The 14553-nt window shown below is 39.8% G+C and overlaps 1 protein-coding gene across 3 annotated transcripts in view; it reads right to left on the bottom strand.

The window, feature by feature from the left end:
* Positions 1–14553, bottom strand: part of greb1 (growth regulating estrogen receptor binding 1) — a 66315-nt gene that overhangs the window by 9898 nt on the left and 41864 nt on the right. For all 3 annotated transcript variants that reach the window (XM_012963459.3, XM_012963456.3, XM_012963457.3), the window contains 9 exons: positions 8983–9175; positions 7986–8122; positions 6455–6794; positions 5672–5787; positions 4242–4441; positions 3461–3535; positions 2827–3350; positions 1796–1898; positions 730–888 (listed from right to left, as the gene is read on the bottom strand). In XM_012963459.3, coding sequence (XP_012818913.1) covers positions 730–888; positions 1796–1898; positions 2827–3350; positions 3461–3535; positions 4242–4441; positions 5672–5787; positions 6455–6794; positions 7986–8122; positions 8983–9175 — 1847 coding nt within the window. The remainder of the gene's footprint in view (positions 1–729; positions 889–1795; positions 1899–2826; positions 3351–3460; positions 3536–4241; positions 4442–5671; positions 5788–6454; positions 6795–7985; positions 8123–8982; positions 9176–14553) is intronic.

Genomic DNA, 14553 nt, shown 5'->3' with positions numbered 1-14553 from the left:
CTGTTCAAATTAGCAGTGTAACAACTGGTAGTATTGTGCAAAAGTGCTTAAAGGGATACTGTTGTGATTTTTATGGGGTACTTTTTATTTCTAAATTACACTGTTTACTTAGCAAATAATTCACTCTACCATTTAAAATGTTATTCTTGAACCAATAAATTTTTTTTTTTTATAGCTGTAATATTGGTGTGTAGGCGCCATCTCAGTGCATTGTGCCTGAGTCTGAGCTTTCAGCCAGCGCTACACATTAGAACTGCTTTCAGCTAACCTATTGTTTCTCCTACTCCCATGTAACTGGAGGAGTCCCAAGCTGGACTTGGATTTCTTACTATTGAGTGCTATTCTGATACCTACTGGGAGCTGCTATCTTGCTCCCTTCCCATTGTTCTGCTGATTGGCTGCTGGGGGTGAGGGGGGGATATCACTCCAACTTGCAGCGCAGCAGTAAAGTGTGACTGAAGTTTATCAGAACATAGGTCACATGGCTGTGGAACTTTGGGAAATAAAGAATATGGCTATGTGAAATTTCAAAATTAAATATATATAAATCTGTTTGATATTTTGATTTTTGAATGCAGGATTCTGCTAGAGAAGGTCTATTAACTGATGCATTTTGAAAAAAAAATGTTTTCCTGTGACTGTATTCCTTTAAAGGAGCGCTCTGAGCAATCTGCCATTCATTTGTTTCTTGGGTTTACATCTCTTTCAATGGCTCAGCAATAAGTTTACCTTCAGTGTGGAAATCCTGAAAAGCTGAGCAAATGGCACTGGCATCTTCATACTTGGGGTCATGTAAAGTGTAATCAAAAGCCATCTCCTTTATAGTTTCCACATTAGGCCACGTATCCAAAATCTGGTGGAAATGCTGGTCGGATTTGTCTCTGGGGCCTGCCATGGATGCACACAAACATATTCACTCATGCAGTATCATTTTTTTTTTTTTATTTTATATTATTGCATTTTATTGTTCATTGAGAAATGCAACTAAGCAGTGTGAACCAGACTGCAGAACGTGGGACAGAGTAGGAGGCCATAAGGCCCTTGTAGAAGAGCAAAGCAAGAAAATGAAAATCTAAAACCTCAGTCAACCTTCATGGATTAGAAAATACATATTATGGAACATGGATTCCATCAACATTTGAAGGGCAAGTAGGTCAGGAAAGTCTTGTTAATTAATCTATAAGTTTTTTTGAAAGGGGCATTGATTTTCATATCTGAAGTGTAAGTATCAGTGTTGGGTCGGGTATGGGTAATGTTAAAGGACCTCTTTCCAGAAGCTGTGGATATGCAGACAGCTCCAAAAGGCATGATATATTGGGCCAACTTCAACTGCCATTTGGGGCACTGGCCAGGCATCAGTAGATACATCTTTGCAACAGGAAGCGGGGTCAGGAATGTTCTTTATTAAATGTAATATGTATAAACCTGAAATAGCTCGGCCTGGAAGCTTTAGGGTTTCACTCTCCACTTTTGAAGAGGCCCTACTATGGTTTAAATTGCATATAACCATGAGAGGACCTGTATAAACCATAAGAAGCAGTAGATTCTACCAGAGTTTAACTCCTTCCATGAAAGATGGTTCTGACCAGACAAGAATATGATCTATTATTAAAGTACAAGTCAACCCATTTTTTGCCTAATAAAAGAAAACATGGTTCTAAACAACTTTGGAAAAAATTAGGCAAAAAATTATTTTTGGGGTTGACATGTCCTTCAAGCGCTATCACACCTTAGCCAGTAATGTGGCACTCAGATAACCAAGACCAGTTAAACCTTACAGCAATAAACAACTTACTGATATTGATTTCTTCTTCATCATATACATCCACCTCTGTCAGTCTAATCAGCATTCTGGACAAGACGCTGAGGAACTGCAGATAAGCTCCAGTTTTGCCTATCTATAACCACAAAATCAAAAATAGTATACCGTAAATACAATATATTGTAGCTACTGTCTGATGAGACTCTATGAGGGTATGTTATAGCACAAAATAAAGGTGTTCAGCATAGGCAGACATAGCAATGGAACCTAGCCCCTTCCTTATCATGGGGCCAATCCAAAAGCAATGTGAGAAATGAATTCAATTTCGCAGGCAAACATTTAGTCCATTGGTTCAATGTGAAGAATTTACTGTTCATGAAGTCCAATGTGCATAAAGTCTGTAAAAGTTCAAAGTGAAGTCAAAGTGATTGGACATTGTGTGGAAGGTTAGGCTCCAAAAGGATTGCTTGTGAGCAGTCCCCTTCTGTTTAATTCACTTCCCACATTGCTTTTGGATTGGTCCCATGATAAGGAAGGGGCTGGGTTCAGTTAATTAACTATATTGTCTTTAAAAGGGTTGTGTATGTTTGGCTATCTTATACACTTGATAAGGGGCAAGCTTGTCCGAAACATGTAGTGTTGGGAACTATGTATAAATTAATTGCAGCACAGTTCTGTTCTCCAGCTTCCTTCATCTTTTCGCTTATTTATGTAATAGCACAGACACTGACTCCTTCCCAGCAAAAAAGCAGCTGTTAATTCTTAGGGTGAAGACACACAGAGCTATTTGTAGCAGCTACTTTTTCACAGCTACTAAACACCAGAAGATACTAGACAATACTGAGAATTCCCTCTGCTAAAATACATGTAGAGACAATTATCAGTAAATGATCTGCATTGTCTACTTTAGTAGCCACAACAAGTATCTGTTACTAGCTCTGTGTGTCTTAAAGGTCTTATACCCATGTAACTACATAATCTCTATATTAGAAACAAATAATAAGGTGGTCTTCCAACTATGCCACCATCTTATTCAATGAATCTGTGCAGTTATAATGAAATACCTGAGGTGGTCCACTGAGTAGCAGCCTCCTGGGGTGGAAGGTATCCATTCTGCCTTCATTAATATTGCAGTAGTCCATGTGGCTCTGTTTGGGCACCGTCCATTGGCGGTAGTACAAAGACTGCTCTGTACTAGTCATCATTTTACTCAGAAGGGGGCGGAAAGAGCTGGCCCATGAGACTTCACAATGTGGCAGGAAAGATGAAGATTTAGAAAGGCCACTGCTGTCAGTGGAGGTAATAATGTCATAAACCAGTTTGGGGAGAAAAACTATTGGCGGCTGCTTATATGCCTTGGACATAGAACATTGTGAAGTCTGCAGGTCGATCCCATTGGGGAAACAGGAAGGTGAGGAAGAGGACGGTGCAGATGTTGAACTTGGAGTGTTCTTCACAGCTGGATCAGGACTGTTAGTTCTCTCTGATTGTTCACAAGAGATGGGATTCCCGGTGCCTTTATCCACTGTGTGTTTCATCTTCTCCACATTAGCAGCACTCACTTGCAATGGTGGCCTTAGTGTCTCCTCTGAAATGGTCAATAGACAGTAAGTAAAATTATACAGAGATTTCTATACAAAGTATAACTTGTTTGCCTGATATCTTTATATAAAGAATAATAAAACCCCTGTCATTTACCTGAAGCTTTGGAACACACAGATGACGTTGAGTTGTGCGAGCGAGAGCTTTGTATTTTACAGGGGGTCCTTGAGCCTAGTTAATAAGAGATTAAAAAATATCAGCCAGGCCCTGCTCTACCCAATCTTATACTGTCCCAAAAATGGTTTATAACTAATAAGTGAAAATAGCTCCATGTATTGTTTAAATGGCATACTAATCACTGCAATCCAGTCCATATCAGTATAAATCAGGGACAGTTTTAACATGAGGGAGTGCATTTGCCCTGGAACCTCCAAAAGGAACAACATGTTGAAAGAATACGCCAGATATATAGAAGTACAGGATCTATTATCCAGAATGCTCCTGAATTCATAAATGTCATTTGTCATGGGGTAATATGTGAACAGGTCATTATTTTTCAATTTTTATTTTAGGCAGTATGGAGCTCAAAGATCCCCTATCTGGAAAACTCCAGGTTCTAAGGCATAATATATAAACATTCTATACCTGTTTTGCACAAGTGAGAGATGCAGTGCAACAACAGATGGAGGATCACAAGTCGGACATTGATTTCATGTCTTTTTTCTTTTCAGATCATGTCCCCAGCCTTTCTGGGTTGCCTGTGTCCCTCTCTCTTCCTTAACTCTAGCCTGATTTATGCAATGATATATTTCTATACAGTTATACCTGTATGTGATTCATTTAATTTCTACAGACCGATATAGTAAAACTTAGATATACTACAGCTATAAACAACCTATTATTTACTGATGGACAATAACCAGGCTAGCTATCATACCATCGATCACCATTTCCTCATCTTCATTGTCCGTGCTGCTGAGTTTCTCCGGGTCACTCTCAAACGTGTCCCTGCCCAAACTTTTGTCAGTGTATACAGCTGTGTTAATGAAGCTTGACGCTAATCCCAGCTCTTGCTCCATCTTGGTCCTTTCCCAGGTGCAGAAATGTACTAACCTGAGGTCACAGTATCTCAATGACCTAGAAATCCAAATATGATTTGTACAAAATAGTTAAAAAAAGACAAATTGCCACAAAGGGGGAAAAAGTATTGTTTATGCTTCATCTGTAGAACACAGTGACATGTAAAACATAGTCAAAGCCCACCAGAACACTTTATATTTAATCAAGATTAATGCAGACCAAGCTCAAGCAAGCCAGTTGCCACTTCAGCCTAGGGTTACCACCTTCTCTTGTTTATAAAACTGAGCAGTGACATCAATTGGGGTAGGGTGGTAATGACAGGGAATGGGGTTGTCTAAGGGTGGAGTAGTGTTGTCAGGGAATGGGTGATGATGTAGCTTGTTGGGGACTGGGTGGATCTGGGGTCCCAGCGGGAGAGTTTTGTCATGGTTCCAGAGTTATGAAATCTAGACACATCTCCCAATATATAACTTGTTTGTGAATCCCACTCCTGGCTCTACCTAAGCTGATCAGAAAGCCCTGCACTACACTGATGAGCCCCAAGAAGGGCGAAACCGTTAGTTGGAAATCTGATCAGCTATTATCCTGGCTTCTGCTTTAAAAACCCAGTGGGTGAGCTGTAGCCTATAAGATAAACCCATGTAAATGGGATTTTTCTGAGAGCCTTAAGGAATTTGTCCCAGAATCCCTTATTTAATATATAACTCACTAGCACCTCCCTCATTAGTGCATTTCATACTTGGCAGCCCTTAATGTAACAAAGCCATTTCTGTGTTGATGGTGAAACCACCTTTTTTAGAAGAAGTCCCAAAGTGCACTGTGTGTAGAGTTTACAATGGAACCAATTATGAAGATAATGGCATCATCATACCTCCAATGGTCCCATTTTAAAAGACCCAAATCACAGACCCAAAAATTTACTGGATTTGATGGGAAATGGGTGTAGTTGTGGGCAGATTGGGGTGGGTCAGGGCATGGTAGACTGAAGTGGTGCCTAAATTGCAATGTTTTGGGTATTCTTTGGGAGGTATGCACCATTACAATCATTTGTCTAACAAAGGGCACAAAATCACAAAATTTGTCTAACTGCACAAAATCAAGATTTATAAAGCTTCTGGCCTTAAGGGTAAGTGTGAAAGTATAAGTCATCAATGCTGTGTTTTTCCAGTCATTTCATTACTATGGCTGCCTCTATGGAAATAATGGGGGCACAGATCTTATTTAGAAGTAAAGAGGAATAATAACTGCAATTGGTGCCACAGTCATTCTACTGTGCCATAAAGTTACCTTGGCAAAGACTCTCCTAGGGGATCAATTCCAGTAGAAATCAGGATACAGGGCAGACCTTCCAGTTCCAGATATGTATGTGGCTGCCAGTTTGCATCTTCATTCTTCTGCCAGGCCTGTGAGTATAAAACACAAACAGATGCCGTTGGGCTTTAGTTATTTGGAACTCAGACATATGCAGCAAGAACTAGCGCAAGCAAGATTTAAAGGAAACTATTGTATATATTTGTATTGCCTGTAGATCTATCCTCAGTAAAAGGGGGGTTCTATTCTGACATCCTTTTATTGTCTCTATCATCTCAGGCAACAGAGCTGTTCAAACGTGTCCCTGCCCAAACTTTTGTCAGTATATACAGCTGTGTTAATGAAGCTTGACGCTAATCCCAGCTCTTGCTCCATCTTGGTCCTTTCCCAGGTGCAGAAATGTACTGAAGCCTGAAAAATGCCTTCTTTGATTAATTTCTATTGGTCAAACCCCAGGAGAATCATTCCAACCTACTTATGACCACTGGGGGTGCTGTTGTGTAGTAGTCTGCATAGAACAGGTCTTTGCACTTCACTTCTTAAGCTATGCCTGCATACTCTGCAGTCTCTTTACGGGAAACGTTAATGGAAAATAAAAGGCTACTTGTGTATGGGTATATTTTCCCTTCATTATTCACTGTAGGGCTAGACTGTGATCTGACTGACAAGTGAAATATATAATTTTATATACACATTTTATATGGATTTGAGTGACATGAACATGCCACTAGCTGGAAATATCATCAGAACATGTCATACCCGTAGCTGGTCCACAAAGTGCTTGCTAATACTTATGGTTGAGTTCGATGTAGCCATTATAATTTCAAATCGATGCTGCAGCCCGAGGCGTTCTCGAACGTGACACAGGCGCTCGTAGGCAAGAGTGGCCAATGGGATGCATGGGATCCTTAAAAGGACCATGAGGCCGTGGGCACTGGCACACTGCTGAGGGGAGCTCAGGAGGTTCTGAATGATCTCCAGTGTTTCCACAGACGTGTAATTCTTCATTTGCGATAAACCACAGACAGACATCATAGCAGCAGAGTAATGCTGGATGAGAAGGAACGTCCGGATAACGGCACTGTGGAGCTTGGGGAACCTGCCGTGAAAATAGATTTATTCCTATATAAATCAAAGCTATTAGTGTTTGGCTTATTTGGACTGGAGCCATAGTGCCTAATTCAAATCTGTAAATGGAACCACCAGACCACAATTATTTGACACTGCTGTTCCCACAATCCACTGACACCAGAGCACCTTCTTGCCTGGTAAAAAACAATCTATGGTCAGGTTTAATCAGAATCAATCAACATGGAGCTGCATTTGCAGTTATAAGTAATAACTCCCCGACATGGCATTTATCAGGAACATAGAAAGTGTAGATTAGCAAAGTGCTGCCTCCCAGTGGTGGGAGGTAGCATTAGAGTCACTGGGGGTCATTTATAGACAATGGGCAAATTTGTACCTAGGCAGTAACTCATGGCAACCAACCAGATGTTTGCTTTTACTCTTTACCTGCAACTAGCTGAAAAGAAATCACTAATTAGTTGCTATGGGATACTGCCCAGGTGCAAATTTGCCCAGTGTCTATGAATGCGCCCCAGAATGTATTCCCTCAGTGTAGCAGTTTGATTCAATAAATGCCAGGAGAGTGAATGTGCTATTTAAAGTTTGAACCTATATGACTTTCTTCACCCCTCCTGTGGCGAGTTGAAGAATATATTTTAGAAGATGAACATGGTTAATGGCCTTCTTAGACCCAACTTAGCCCCTGGCTGAAGGCTGGCTGTCACTGGATGGTGACAGTTGCTGCCCAATTAAGTTGGAGAACCACAGGCCTGACATTTACATTTCTGTTTCTTAGAAAGCTAATATTCCTGTAAGTAAAGACACTTGACTAAAATAACTTTTCTAAGATCCTGTCTCTATTTTGGGTTATATAAATCACAGTGGGGCTAATTAATTCACCATCTGCAAATGTTGGCTCCCCTTAGAGACATTACCAAGAAGCAATGTCAAATAAAGGCTGAGATGGCTAATTACCCACTATATAAGTGAATTTTAGAGGGCTAAATGATCAACTCTACAAGTACATATTAGCAGGCTAAATCACCGGCTATGTTAGCACATATTAGTGGGCTAATTAGGCTTATAATCATCACTAATCCCGGCAGTAAGCAGAGGCTCCTGCCACAGCACTCAAAAAAGCATCACTGCAGTAATCCGGTCTTTCACAAATGATTCCAAGTATCACTTGAAATTCATATTTACAGTAAATACGACATGGTACCTCTTTCCTAGTGCCAGTACGATGGCTTCAAAGGAGCTGTCATGGCGGAGCAAAGGAAGGCTGTGGCCAGAAACGGTTGATTCAATAAACTCGGACAGACCGAAGTATTTCCTGCTCTCGTGGTACAATTCCATCCCCTACAATAAGAATTTAAGGGCAAGCAATTAAGGAAAATAGTTACTTTGTTCCCTTTGAGATCTTACATCGGAATAAATTAAACTGTTACACCCATTTTATTCTTGCTCAGGGTATGACTGGCCTACTAGAGCACTAGAGGATATCCAAGTAGGCCAAGCCCTGCACTATGAGAACTGCCTATCCATTTTTCCAACATAGGGCTAAGGGCTATATAAAAACCCTCACCATTTGGTACTATCTATATCTATCTATACCCTGGAGAGTGCCCAGGGTGCCCAGTTCTCTGATGGCCCTAGGAGACTTAGTTCCTGCTATAGTATGGTAAGACGGTCTCCAAGGGCCCACCAGAGCCCACCCTATGCCTACATTCTACAGATAGATAGATAGATAGATAGATAGATGATACGATAGAGAGATAGATATAGATAGATAGATAGATAGATGATAGATAGATAGATAGATAGATAGATAGATAGATAGATAGATAGATAGATAGATAGATAGATAGATGATTGATAGATAGATAGATAGATAGATAGATAGATAGATAGATAGATATATAGATAGATAGATGAGAGAGAGAGAGAGAGAGAGAGAGAGAGAGAGAGAGATATAGATAGATAGATAGATAGATAGATAGATAGATAGATAGATAGATAGATAGATAGATAGATAGATATAGATAGATAGATAGATAGATGATATATAGATGATAGATAGATAATAGATGATAGATAGATAGATGATAGATAGATAGATAGATAGATAGATAGATAGATAGATAGATAGATAGATAGATAGATGATAGATAGATGATAGATAGATAGATGATAGATAGATAGATATAATCAATACATACATGACTGTGTGAAGCAGGCCAGTGTATTTCATTGTATGGGCTGATCCGGGTGTTCTGTGTTTGCAGAGCATAAGGAAAGGAAGTCACGTGTAAAACCAAGATATTGGGCGCGTCTCTCACTTCTCTGCAGTTTAGCAGTCGATCAACAAGGCCCATGTTGGACTCACTTTGAGCATAAGGGCTATAAACAGAACTGGCCGGGAAGACAAAAAAAAAAAGCAAAGATTATATTTAGGGGAGCGAACACAAAGGGGTAACCAGGGAGAGAAGATCTGAAAGTGGAGAATCATTTCAGTGTCGATTCCTTTAATGTGGGAAAGGCTGACAGTTACACAGGATGCCACTTAGGTTATAGTGTATGTGACTCTGGCCCTAGTGACTTTGTTTGGTTCTGATATAGACAGGGGACTCAAGTGGCTGGCAGATAAATGGGTCTTGCTTTACCCTTGTATACATTGATTCACAGCTACATTTTCAGTCCATGACCAGCGTATATACTGTATATGCGTGTGGTCTGTGCCCCTTATGCCTCTCACTTTTATTTGTAATTGGTTACTGGTGTTTAATCACTAATGTCTGTGAAAATTCCTGAATAAAATAAGGAAGGGGGTTTATTTAATTTGGAGCAGCAAAAGGGACACTATCACTAAAATATACAGGTACGATTCTTCTCTGTCTTTGAGAAAAAAGGAAAACAGTAAAGAATCATATAGATATCAGTACAATTGGATCAGGGGGCCCCGTGCAGATTTGCAGAGGCCCAATACAGTCCTTGCCTCACAGGATTTAATCTATATTTTCCTATGTTTTTGCCATTAAAAAGCACTCATTTGAAAGTTTGGCTATGTTGACTGAACTCACATCCTCTTCTTTATCTACCTATACAAACCAGCCCCTCCCTTCTCTAAGCAGCAGCCTTTGAGCAGCTCATTACCAGGGGGCTTTTCAGTTGACTGGTAATTAGTTTTTTCAGCTCCAGTGAACTTCTATAAACAGAATGGATAGGAGGTGCTTAAAGGAAAACTATTCCCCCAAACAATGTAGGTATCAATAAAAATATATTGTATAAACAGCTCATATGTAAAACCCTGCTTCATCTAAATAAACCATTTTCATAAAAATATACTTTTTAGTAGTATGTGCCATTGGGTAATCCTAAATAGAAAACTGCCATTTTAAGTACTAAGGGCCGCCCTCTGGGATCATAGGATTCACAGTGCAAACAAACAAGCCAAGGCATACATACATGCTAGGCCACATCAGCCAATGAATGGACAGAGTTCTGCCTTTTGCTCCCACACTACTTCCTGTTACAGTTAGAGCTGCATTATTTCCTGTCAGCTGATCTCTGAGGGATCACACAGCCCATCACTAAATGGCGGCTCCAGGGAAAGGATGTAAAAGGGCAATATTTACTGATATATATATCCCAGTTTGGTGAGATTCTTTAATAGCCCACTTAACATAATATAAACTATCTGTTGGTTATTTATTCATTCTGGGGGTATAGTTTTCTTTTAAGCTTAACTGGCTTCATATTCTTGTATAGTGCCAGACATAAACAGAAATCATAGATATTTCTTAATTAAAATAATAATCAAAAAGTATGTTCAGCACAAGCCCTATGCACTTATCTGATGTTAAAAGGCGTGTATACTGTCCCTTTAAGAGAACTGCCAAATGAGTCCCATACATGTTCAGCTGTTTTATATTTCTGTTTAATGGAAATGAATTGGAGGGCAGAGCATTTGCCATTTCATTCCATGAGACATAACACATATTTCATTAGTGTGCAAGTGGTGCATTAGGCATATGCCCTCTGAGAATAAGAGAAAAGGTTAAATGTAGAATATTAATTGTGCAGCAAGCGTAGCATTTAAACACTGCGTATCAGCGAGGCACAAAGGCTTCAACCTGCCACCTAACGCCCGCTGTCACCTGTCATCTGCCCATAATAAATCTCTGCCTTGGGTAGAACTTATTTCAAAGGGAAATCTACTCTTTTCCCATTAAACTGACATCCACAATGAGAATGTGACATATTGTAAGCAGAGAATATTCTGTCTCTGAATTATTCCTGTATATGTGTGAGTGGGAGCTGCCATGATGTATTTCCGCTGATGATTTCTACAGTTAATCAGAACTCTTATGGCTTAAGTCCAAACAAAATGGAATCCGCTGAGGAACACACCACTTTAACTTCCATTCATACATTGAAAAGCAACTATGCAAAGAATGAATGTACGGTGCAAACAGCAAGATACTTCTTCAGGCCTATGGCACACCAGCCATAAACATTTGTACCTTTAAATTAACTTGTGTTGTAGAGAATAATATTCTGAGACCTTTGGCAATTGGTCTTCATTTTTTATTACTGATATTTTTTCAAATGATTTCGCTTTTTGTTATGCAGCTCTCAAGTTGGTTGCTAGGGTCTTATTTACCTTAGCAACCAGGCAGTGGTTTGAATCAGAGACTAGAATATGAATAAGAAAAGACCTGAATGGAAAGACATGTAATAAAGAATAATAATAACAATAACATTGTAGCCTCAAAGAGCAATAGTTTTTTTGGTTGCCATATTGAAAAGCTGGAAAGGGTCAGACGAGGAAAGCAAAAAAATTGAAGACCAGTTGAAAAGTTGGCAAGAATTCTATAAAACGCTAAAGGTTAACTTAAAGGTCAACCAACCCTTTCATGCAGGGCCAGAAATAGAGCTAGGCAGTGGAGACACCTGGCTAGGGTACAAGCGTGAAGGGGTTAATTCCCAGAGAGAGGGTCTGCTTACTTTTTTTATACAAGGATGGAAAAAATAACCTGTATAAATGACTTGGCTTGCAGTTTTGTCCATATATACAGTATATATGGCCATGGAACTAAGATATATACAGGTATGGGATCTGTTATCCAGAATGCTCGGGACCTGGGGTTTTTCCGGTTAAGGAAAAGCTACTGACGCGTGGGTCACTCAGGAGGAAATTCAAAAGAGACTTGAACATGTAAAGGTAAACAAAGGTCCAGGGCCGGATGGGATTCATCCCAGGGTATTAAATGAGCTGAGCGCTGTGATTGCCAAGCCTCTTCACATAATTTTTCAGGATTCGTTGAGGTTTGGCATGGTGCCGAGAGACTGGCGGATTGCTAATGTGGTGCCGTTATTTAAAAAGGGATCTCGTTCTCAGCCTGAAAACTATAGGCCTGTTAGTCTGACATCAGTAGTAGGAAAACTTCTGGAAGGGGTAATAAGGGATAGGATAGTTGAATACATTGCAGTTCACAATACTATTAGTTTGTGCCAGCATGGTTTTATGCGTAACAGATCTTGCCAGACTAATTTAGTCGCCTTTTATGAGGAGGTGAGCAGGAACCTTGATGCTGGAATGGCAGTTGATGTCATCTACTTAGATTTTGCTAAAGCGTTTGATACAGTACCTCACAGAAGGTTAATGATCAAATTGAGGAATATTGGCCTAGAACATAATATTTGTAATTGGATAGAGAACTGGCTGAAGGATAGAGTACAAAGAGTGGTGGTAAATGGAACATTTTCTAATTGGGCCAGTGTGGTTAGTGGAGTACCGCAGGGGTCAGTCCTTGGTCCTTTGCTTTTTAACTTAGAGAGTAATGTTTCTATTTTTGCTGATGACACTAAATTGTGCAAAACTATAAGTTCCATGCAGGATGCTGCCGCTTTGCAGAGCGATTTGACAAAATTGGAAAACTGGGCAGCTAACTGGAAAATGAGGTTCAATGTTGATAAGTGCAAAGTTATGCATTTTGGTAGAAATAATATAAACGCAAACTATCTACTGAATGGTAGTGTGTTGGGGGTTTCCTTAATGGAGAAGGATCTAGGGGTTTTTGTAGATCACAAGTTGTCTAATTCCAGGCAGTGTCATTCTGTGGCTACTAAAGCAAATAAAGTGCTGTCTTGTATAAAAAAGGGCATTGACTCAAGGGATGAAAACATATTTTTGCCTCTTTATAGGTCCCTGGTAAGGCCTCACCTTGAGTATGCAGTGCAGTTTTGGGCTCCAGTCCTTAAGAAGGATATTAATGAGCTGGAGAGAGTGCAGAGACTGCAACTAAACTGGTTAAGGGGATGGAAGAGTTAAACTATGAGGTTAGACTGTCGAGGTTGGGGTTGTTTTCTCTGGAAAAGAGGCGCTTGCGAGGGGAAATGATTACTCTGTACAAGTACATTAGAGGGGATTATAGGCAGTTGGGGGATGTTCTTTTTTCCCATAAAAACAATCAACGCACCAGAGGCCCCCCTTTAGATTAGAGGAATGGAGCTTCCATTTGAAGCAGCGTAGGTGGTTTCTCACGGTGAGGGCAGTGAGGTTGGGGAATGCCCTTCCTAGTGATGTGGTAATGGCAGACTCTGTTAATGCCTATAAGAGGGGCCTGGATGAGTTCTTGAACAAGCAGAATATCCAAGGCTATTGTGATACTAATATCTACAGTTAGTATTACTGGTTGTATATATAGTTTATGTATGTGAGTGTATAGATTGGTTAGTATAGGTTGTGTGCTGGGTTTACTCGGATGGGTTGAACTTGATGGACAATGGTCTTTTTTCAACCCTATGTAACTATGTAACTAAGGGATCTTTCTGTAATTTGGATCTTCATAAATTCAGTCTACTAAAAATCATTTAAATATTGAATAAACTCAATAGGCTTGTTTTGCTTCCAGTGGGGATTAATTATATCTTAGTTGGGATCAAACAGGATTCCGAATAAGGGATCCCATACCTGTATATATATATCCTCCTTCTATTTGACATTATGAAGTATACTATTCCCTATATATAGAGCACAACACTCTGACCGACACAGCTATGATGATTTTCAAACCTCAGTAAGTTCTGTACTTGTTAGGATTTTATTTAGCAGTGACTCCCTATGCACTGACCTATTATGGGAAGAAATAGCACTACGTGTGAATTGAAAAGCTGCTTGCTTTATCCGGCTGAAATATCACGCCATCTCATCTATCTATCAGTAAGTAGGGACGGCTATATAAAAAGCTATTAAAAAAAACTTGCATCTCAAAGTTAGGGTTATATTTAAAGAAAGGATATATTTGCCCAAGAGCTGAAAAGAACTGAAAATTACATGAAAACTGGAACTTTCTGTAGCAGGGAATGGGTATTTTATTACGGCACATAGTCTAATGATAGGTGGCTATTTGTCTTTTGCCAAAAACTAACCCCAATGAGACCACAGATCCACTGGAAGAGGTGCACCATCACCAAAATGGCAAAAAACTGTTATTAAAAAAGCAGTGTGGGGTGGATAAGAGCGAGCGATTAACTATAAAACTGCCAAAGCCCCAGATTCCCTACCTGCCACCCTGATTTTTATGTAAGCGTACTTAACAGCCAAGCCAGTAAAATAACAGCCTACTGGCGACTGGCTGCACTGCTCATATTCCAAAAAGTGCCCAGAAAATCCCTATTTCGGACAGTGCTCAGGCCCAAATAGAAATATAGAGCCCACAGGATTTCTTGTCTCCTTTTTTGTAAATATGTTCTTTGGTATCTGACTTCCTCTATCAGAAATTTTC

This window comes from Xenopus tropicalis, chromosome 5 (genome assembly GCF_000004195.4).
Source record: "Xenopus tropicalis strain Nigerian chromosome 5, UCB_Xtro_10.0, whole genome shotgun sequence".
Taxonomy (NCBI): domain Eukaryota; kingdom Metazoa; phylum Chordata; class Amphibia; order Anura; family Pipidae; genus Xenopus; species Xenopus tropicalis.
The sequence above is the reverse complement of the archived record's forward strand: the minus strand, read 5'-3'. Positions and strand labels throughout refer to the sequence as shown.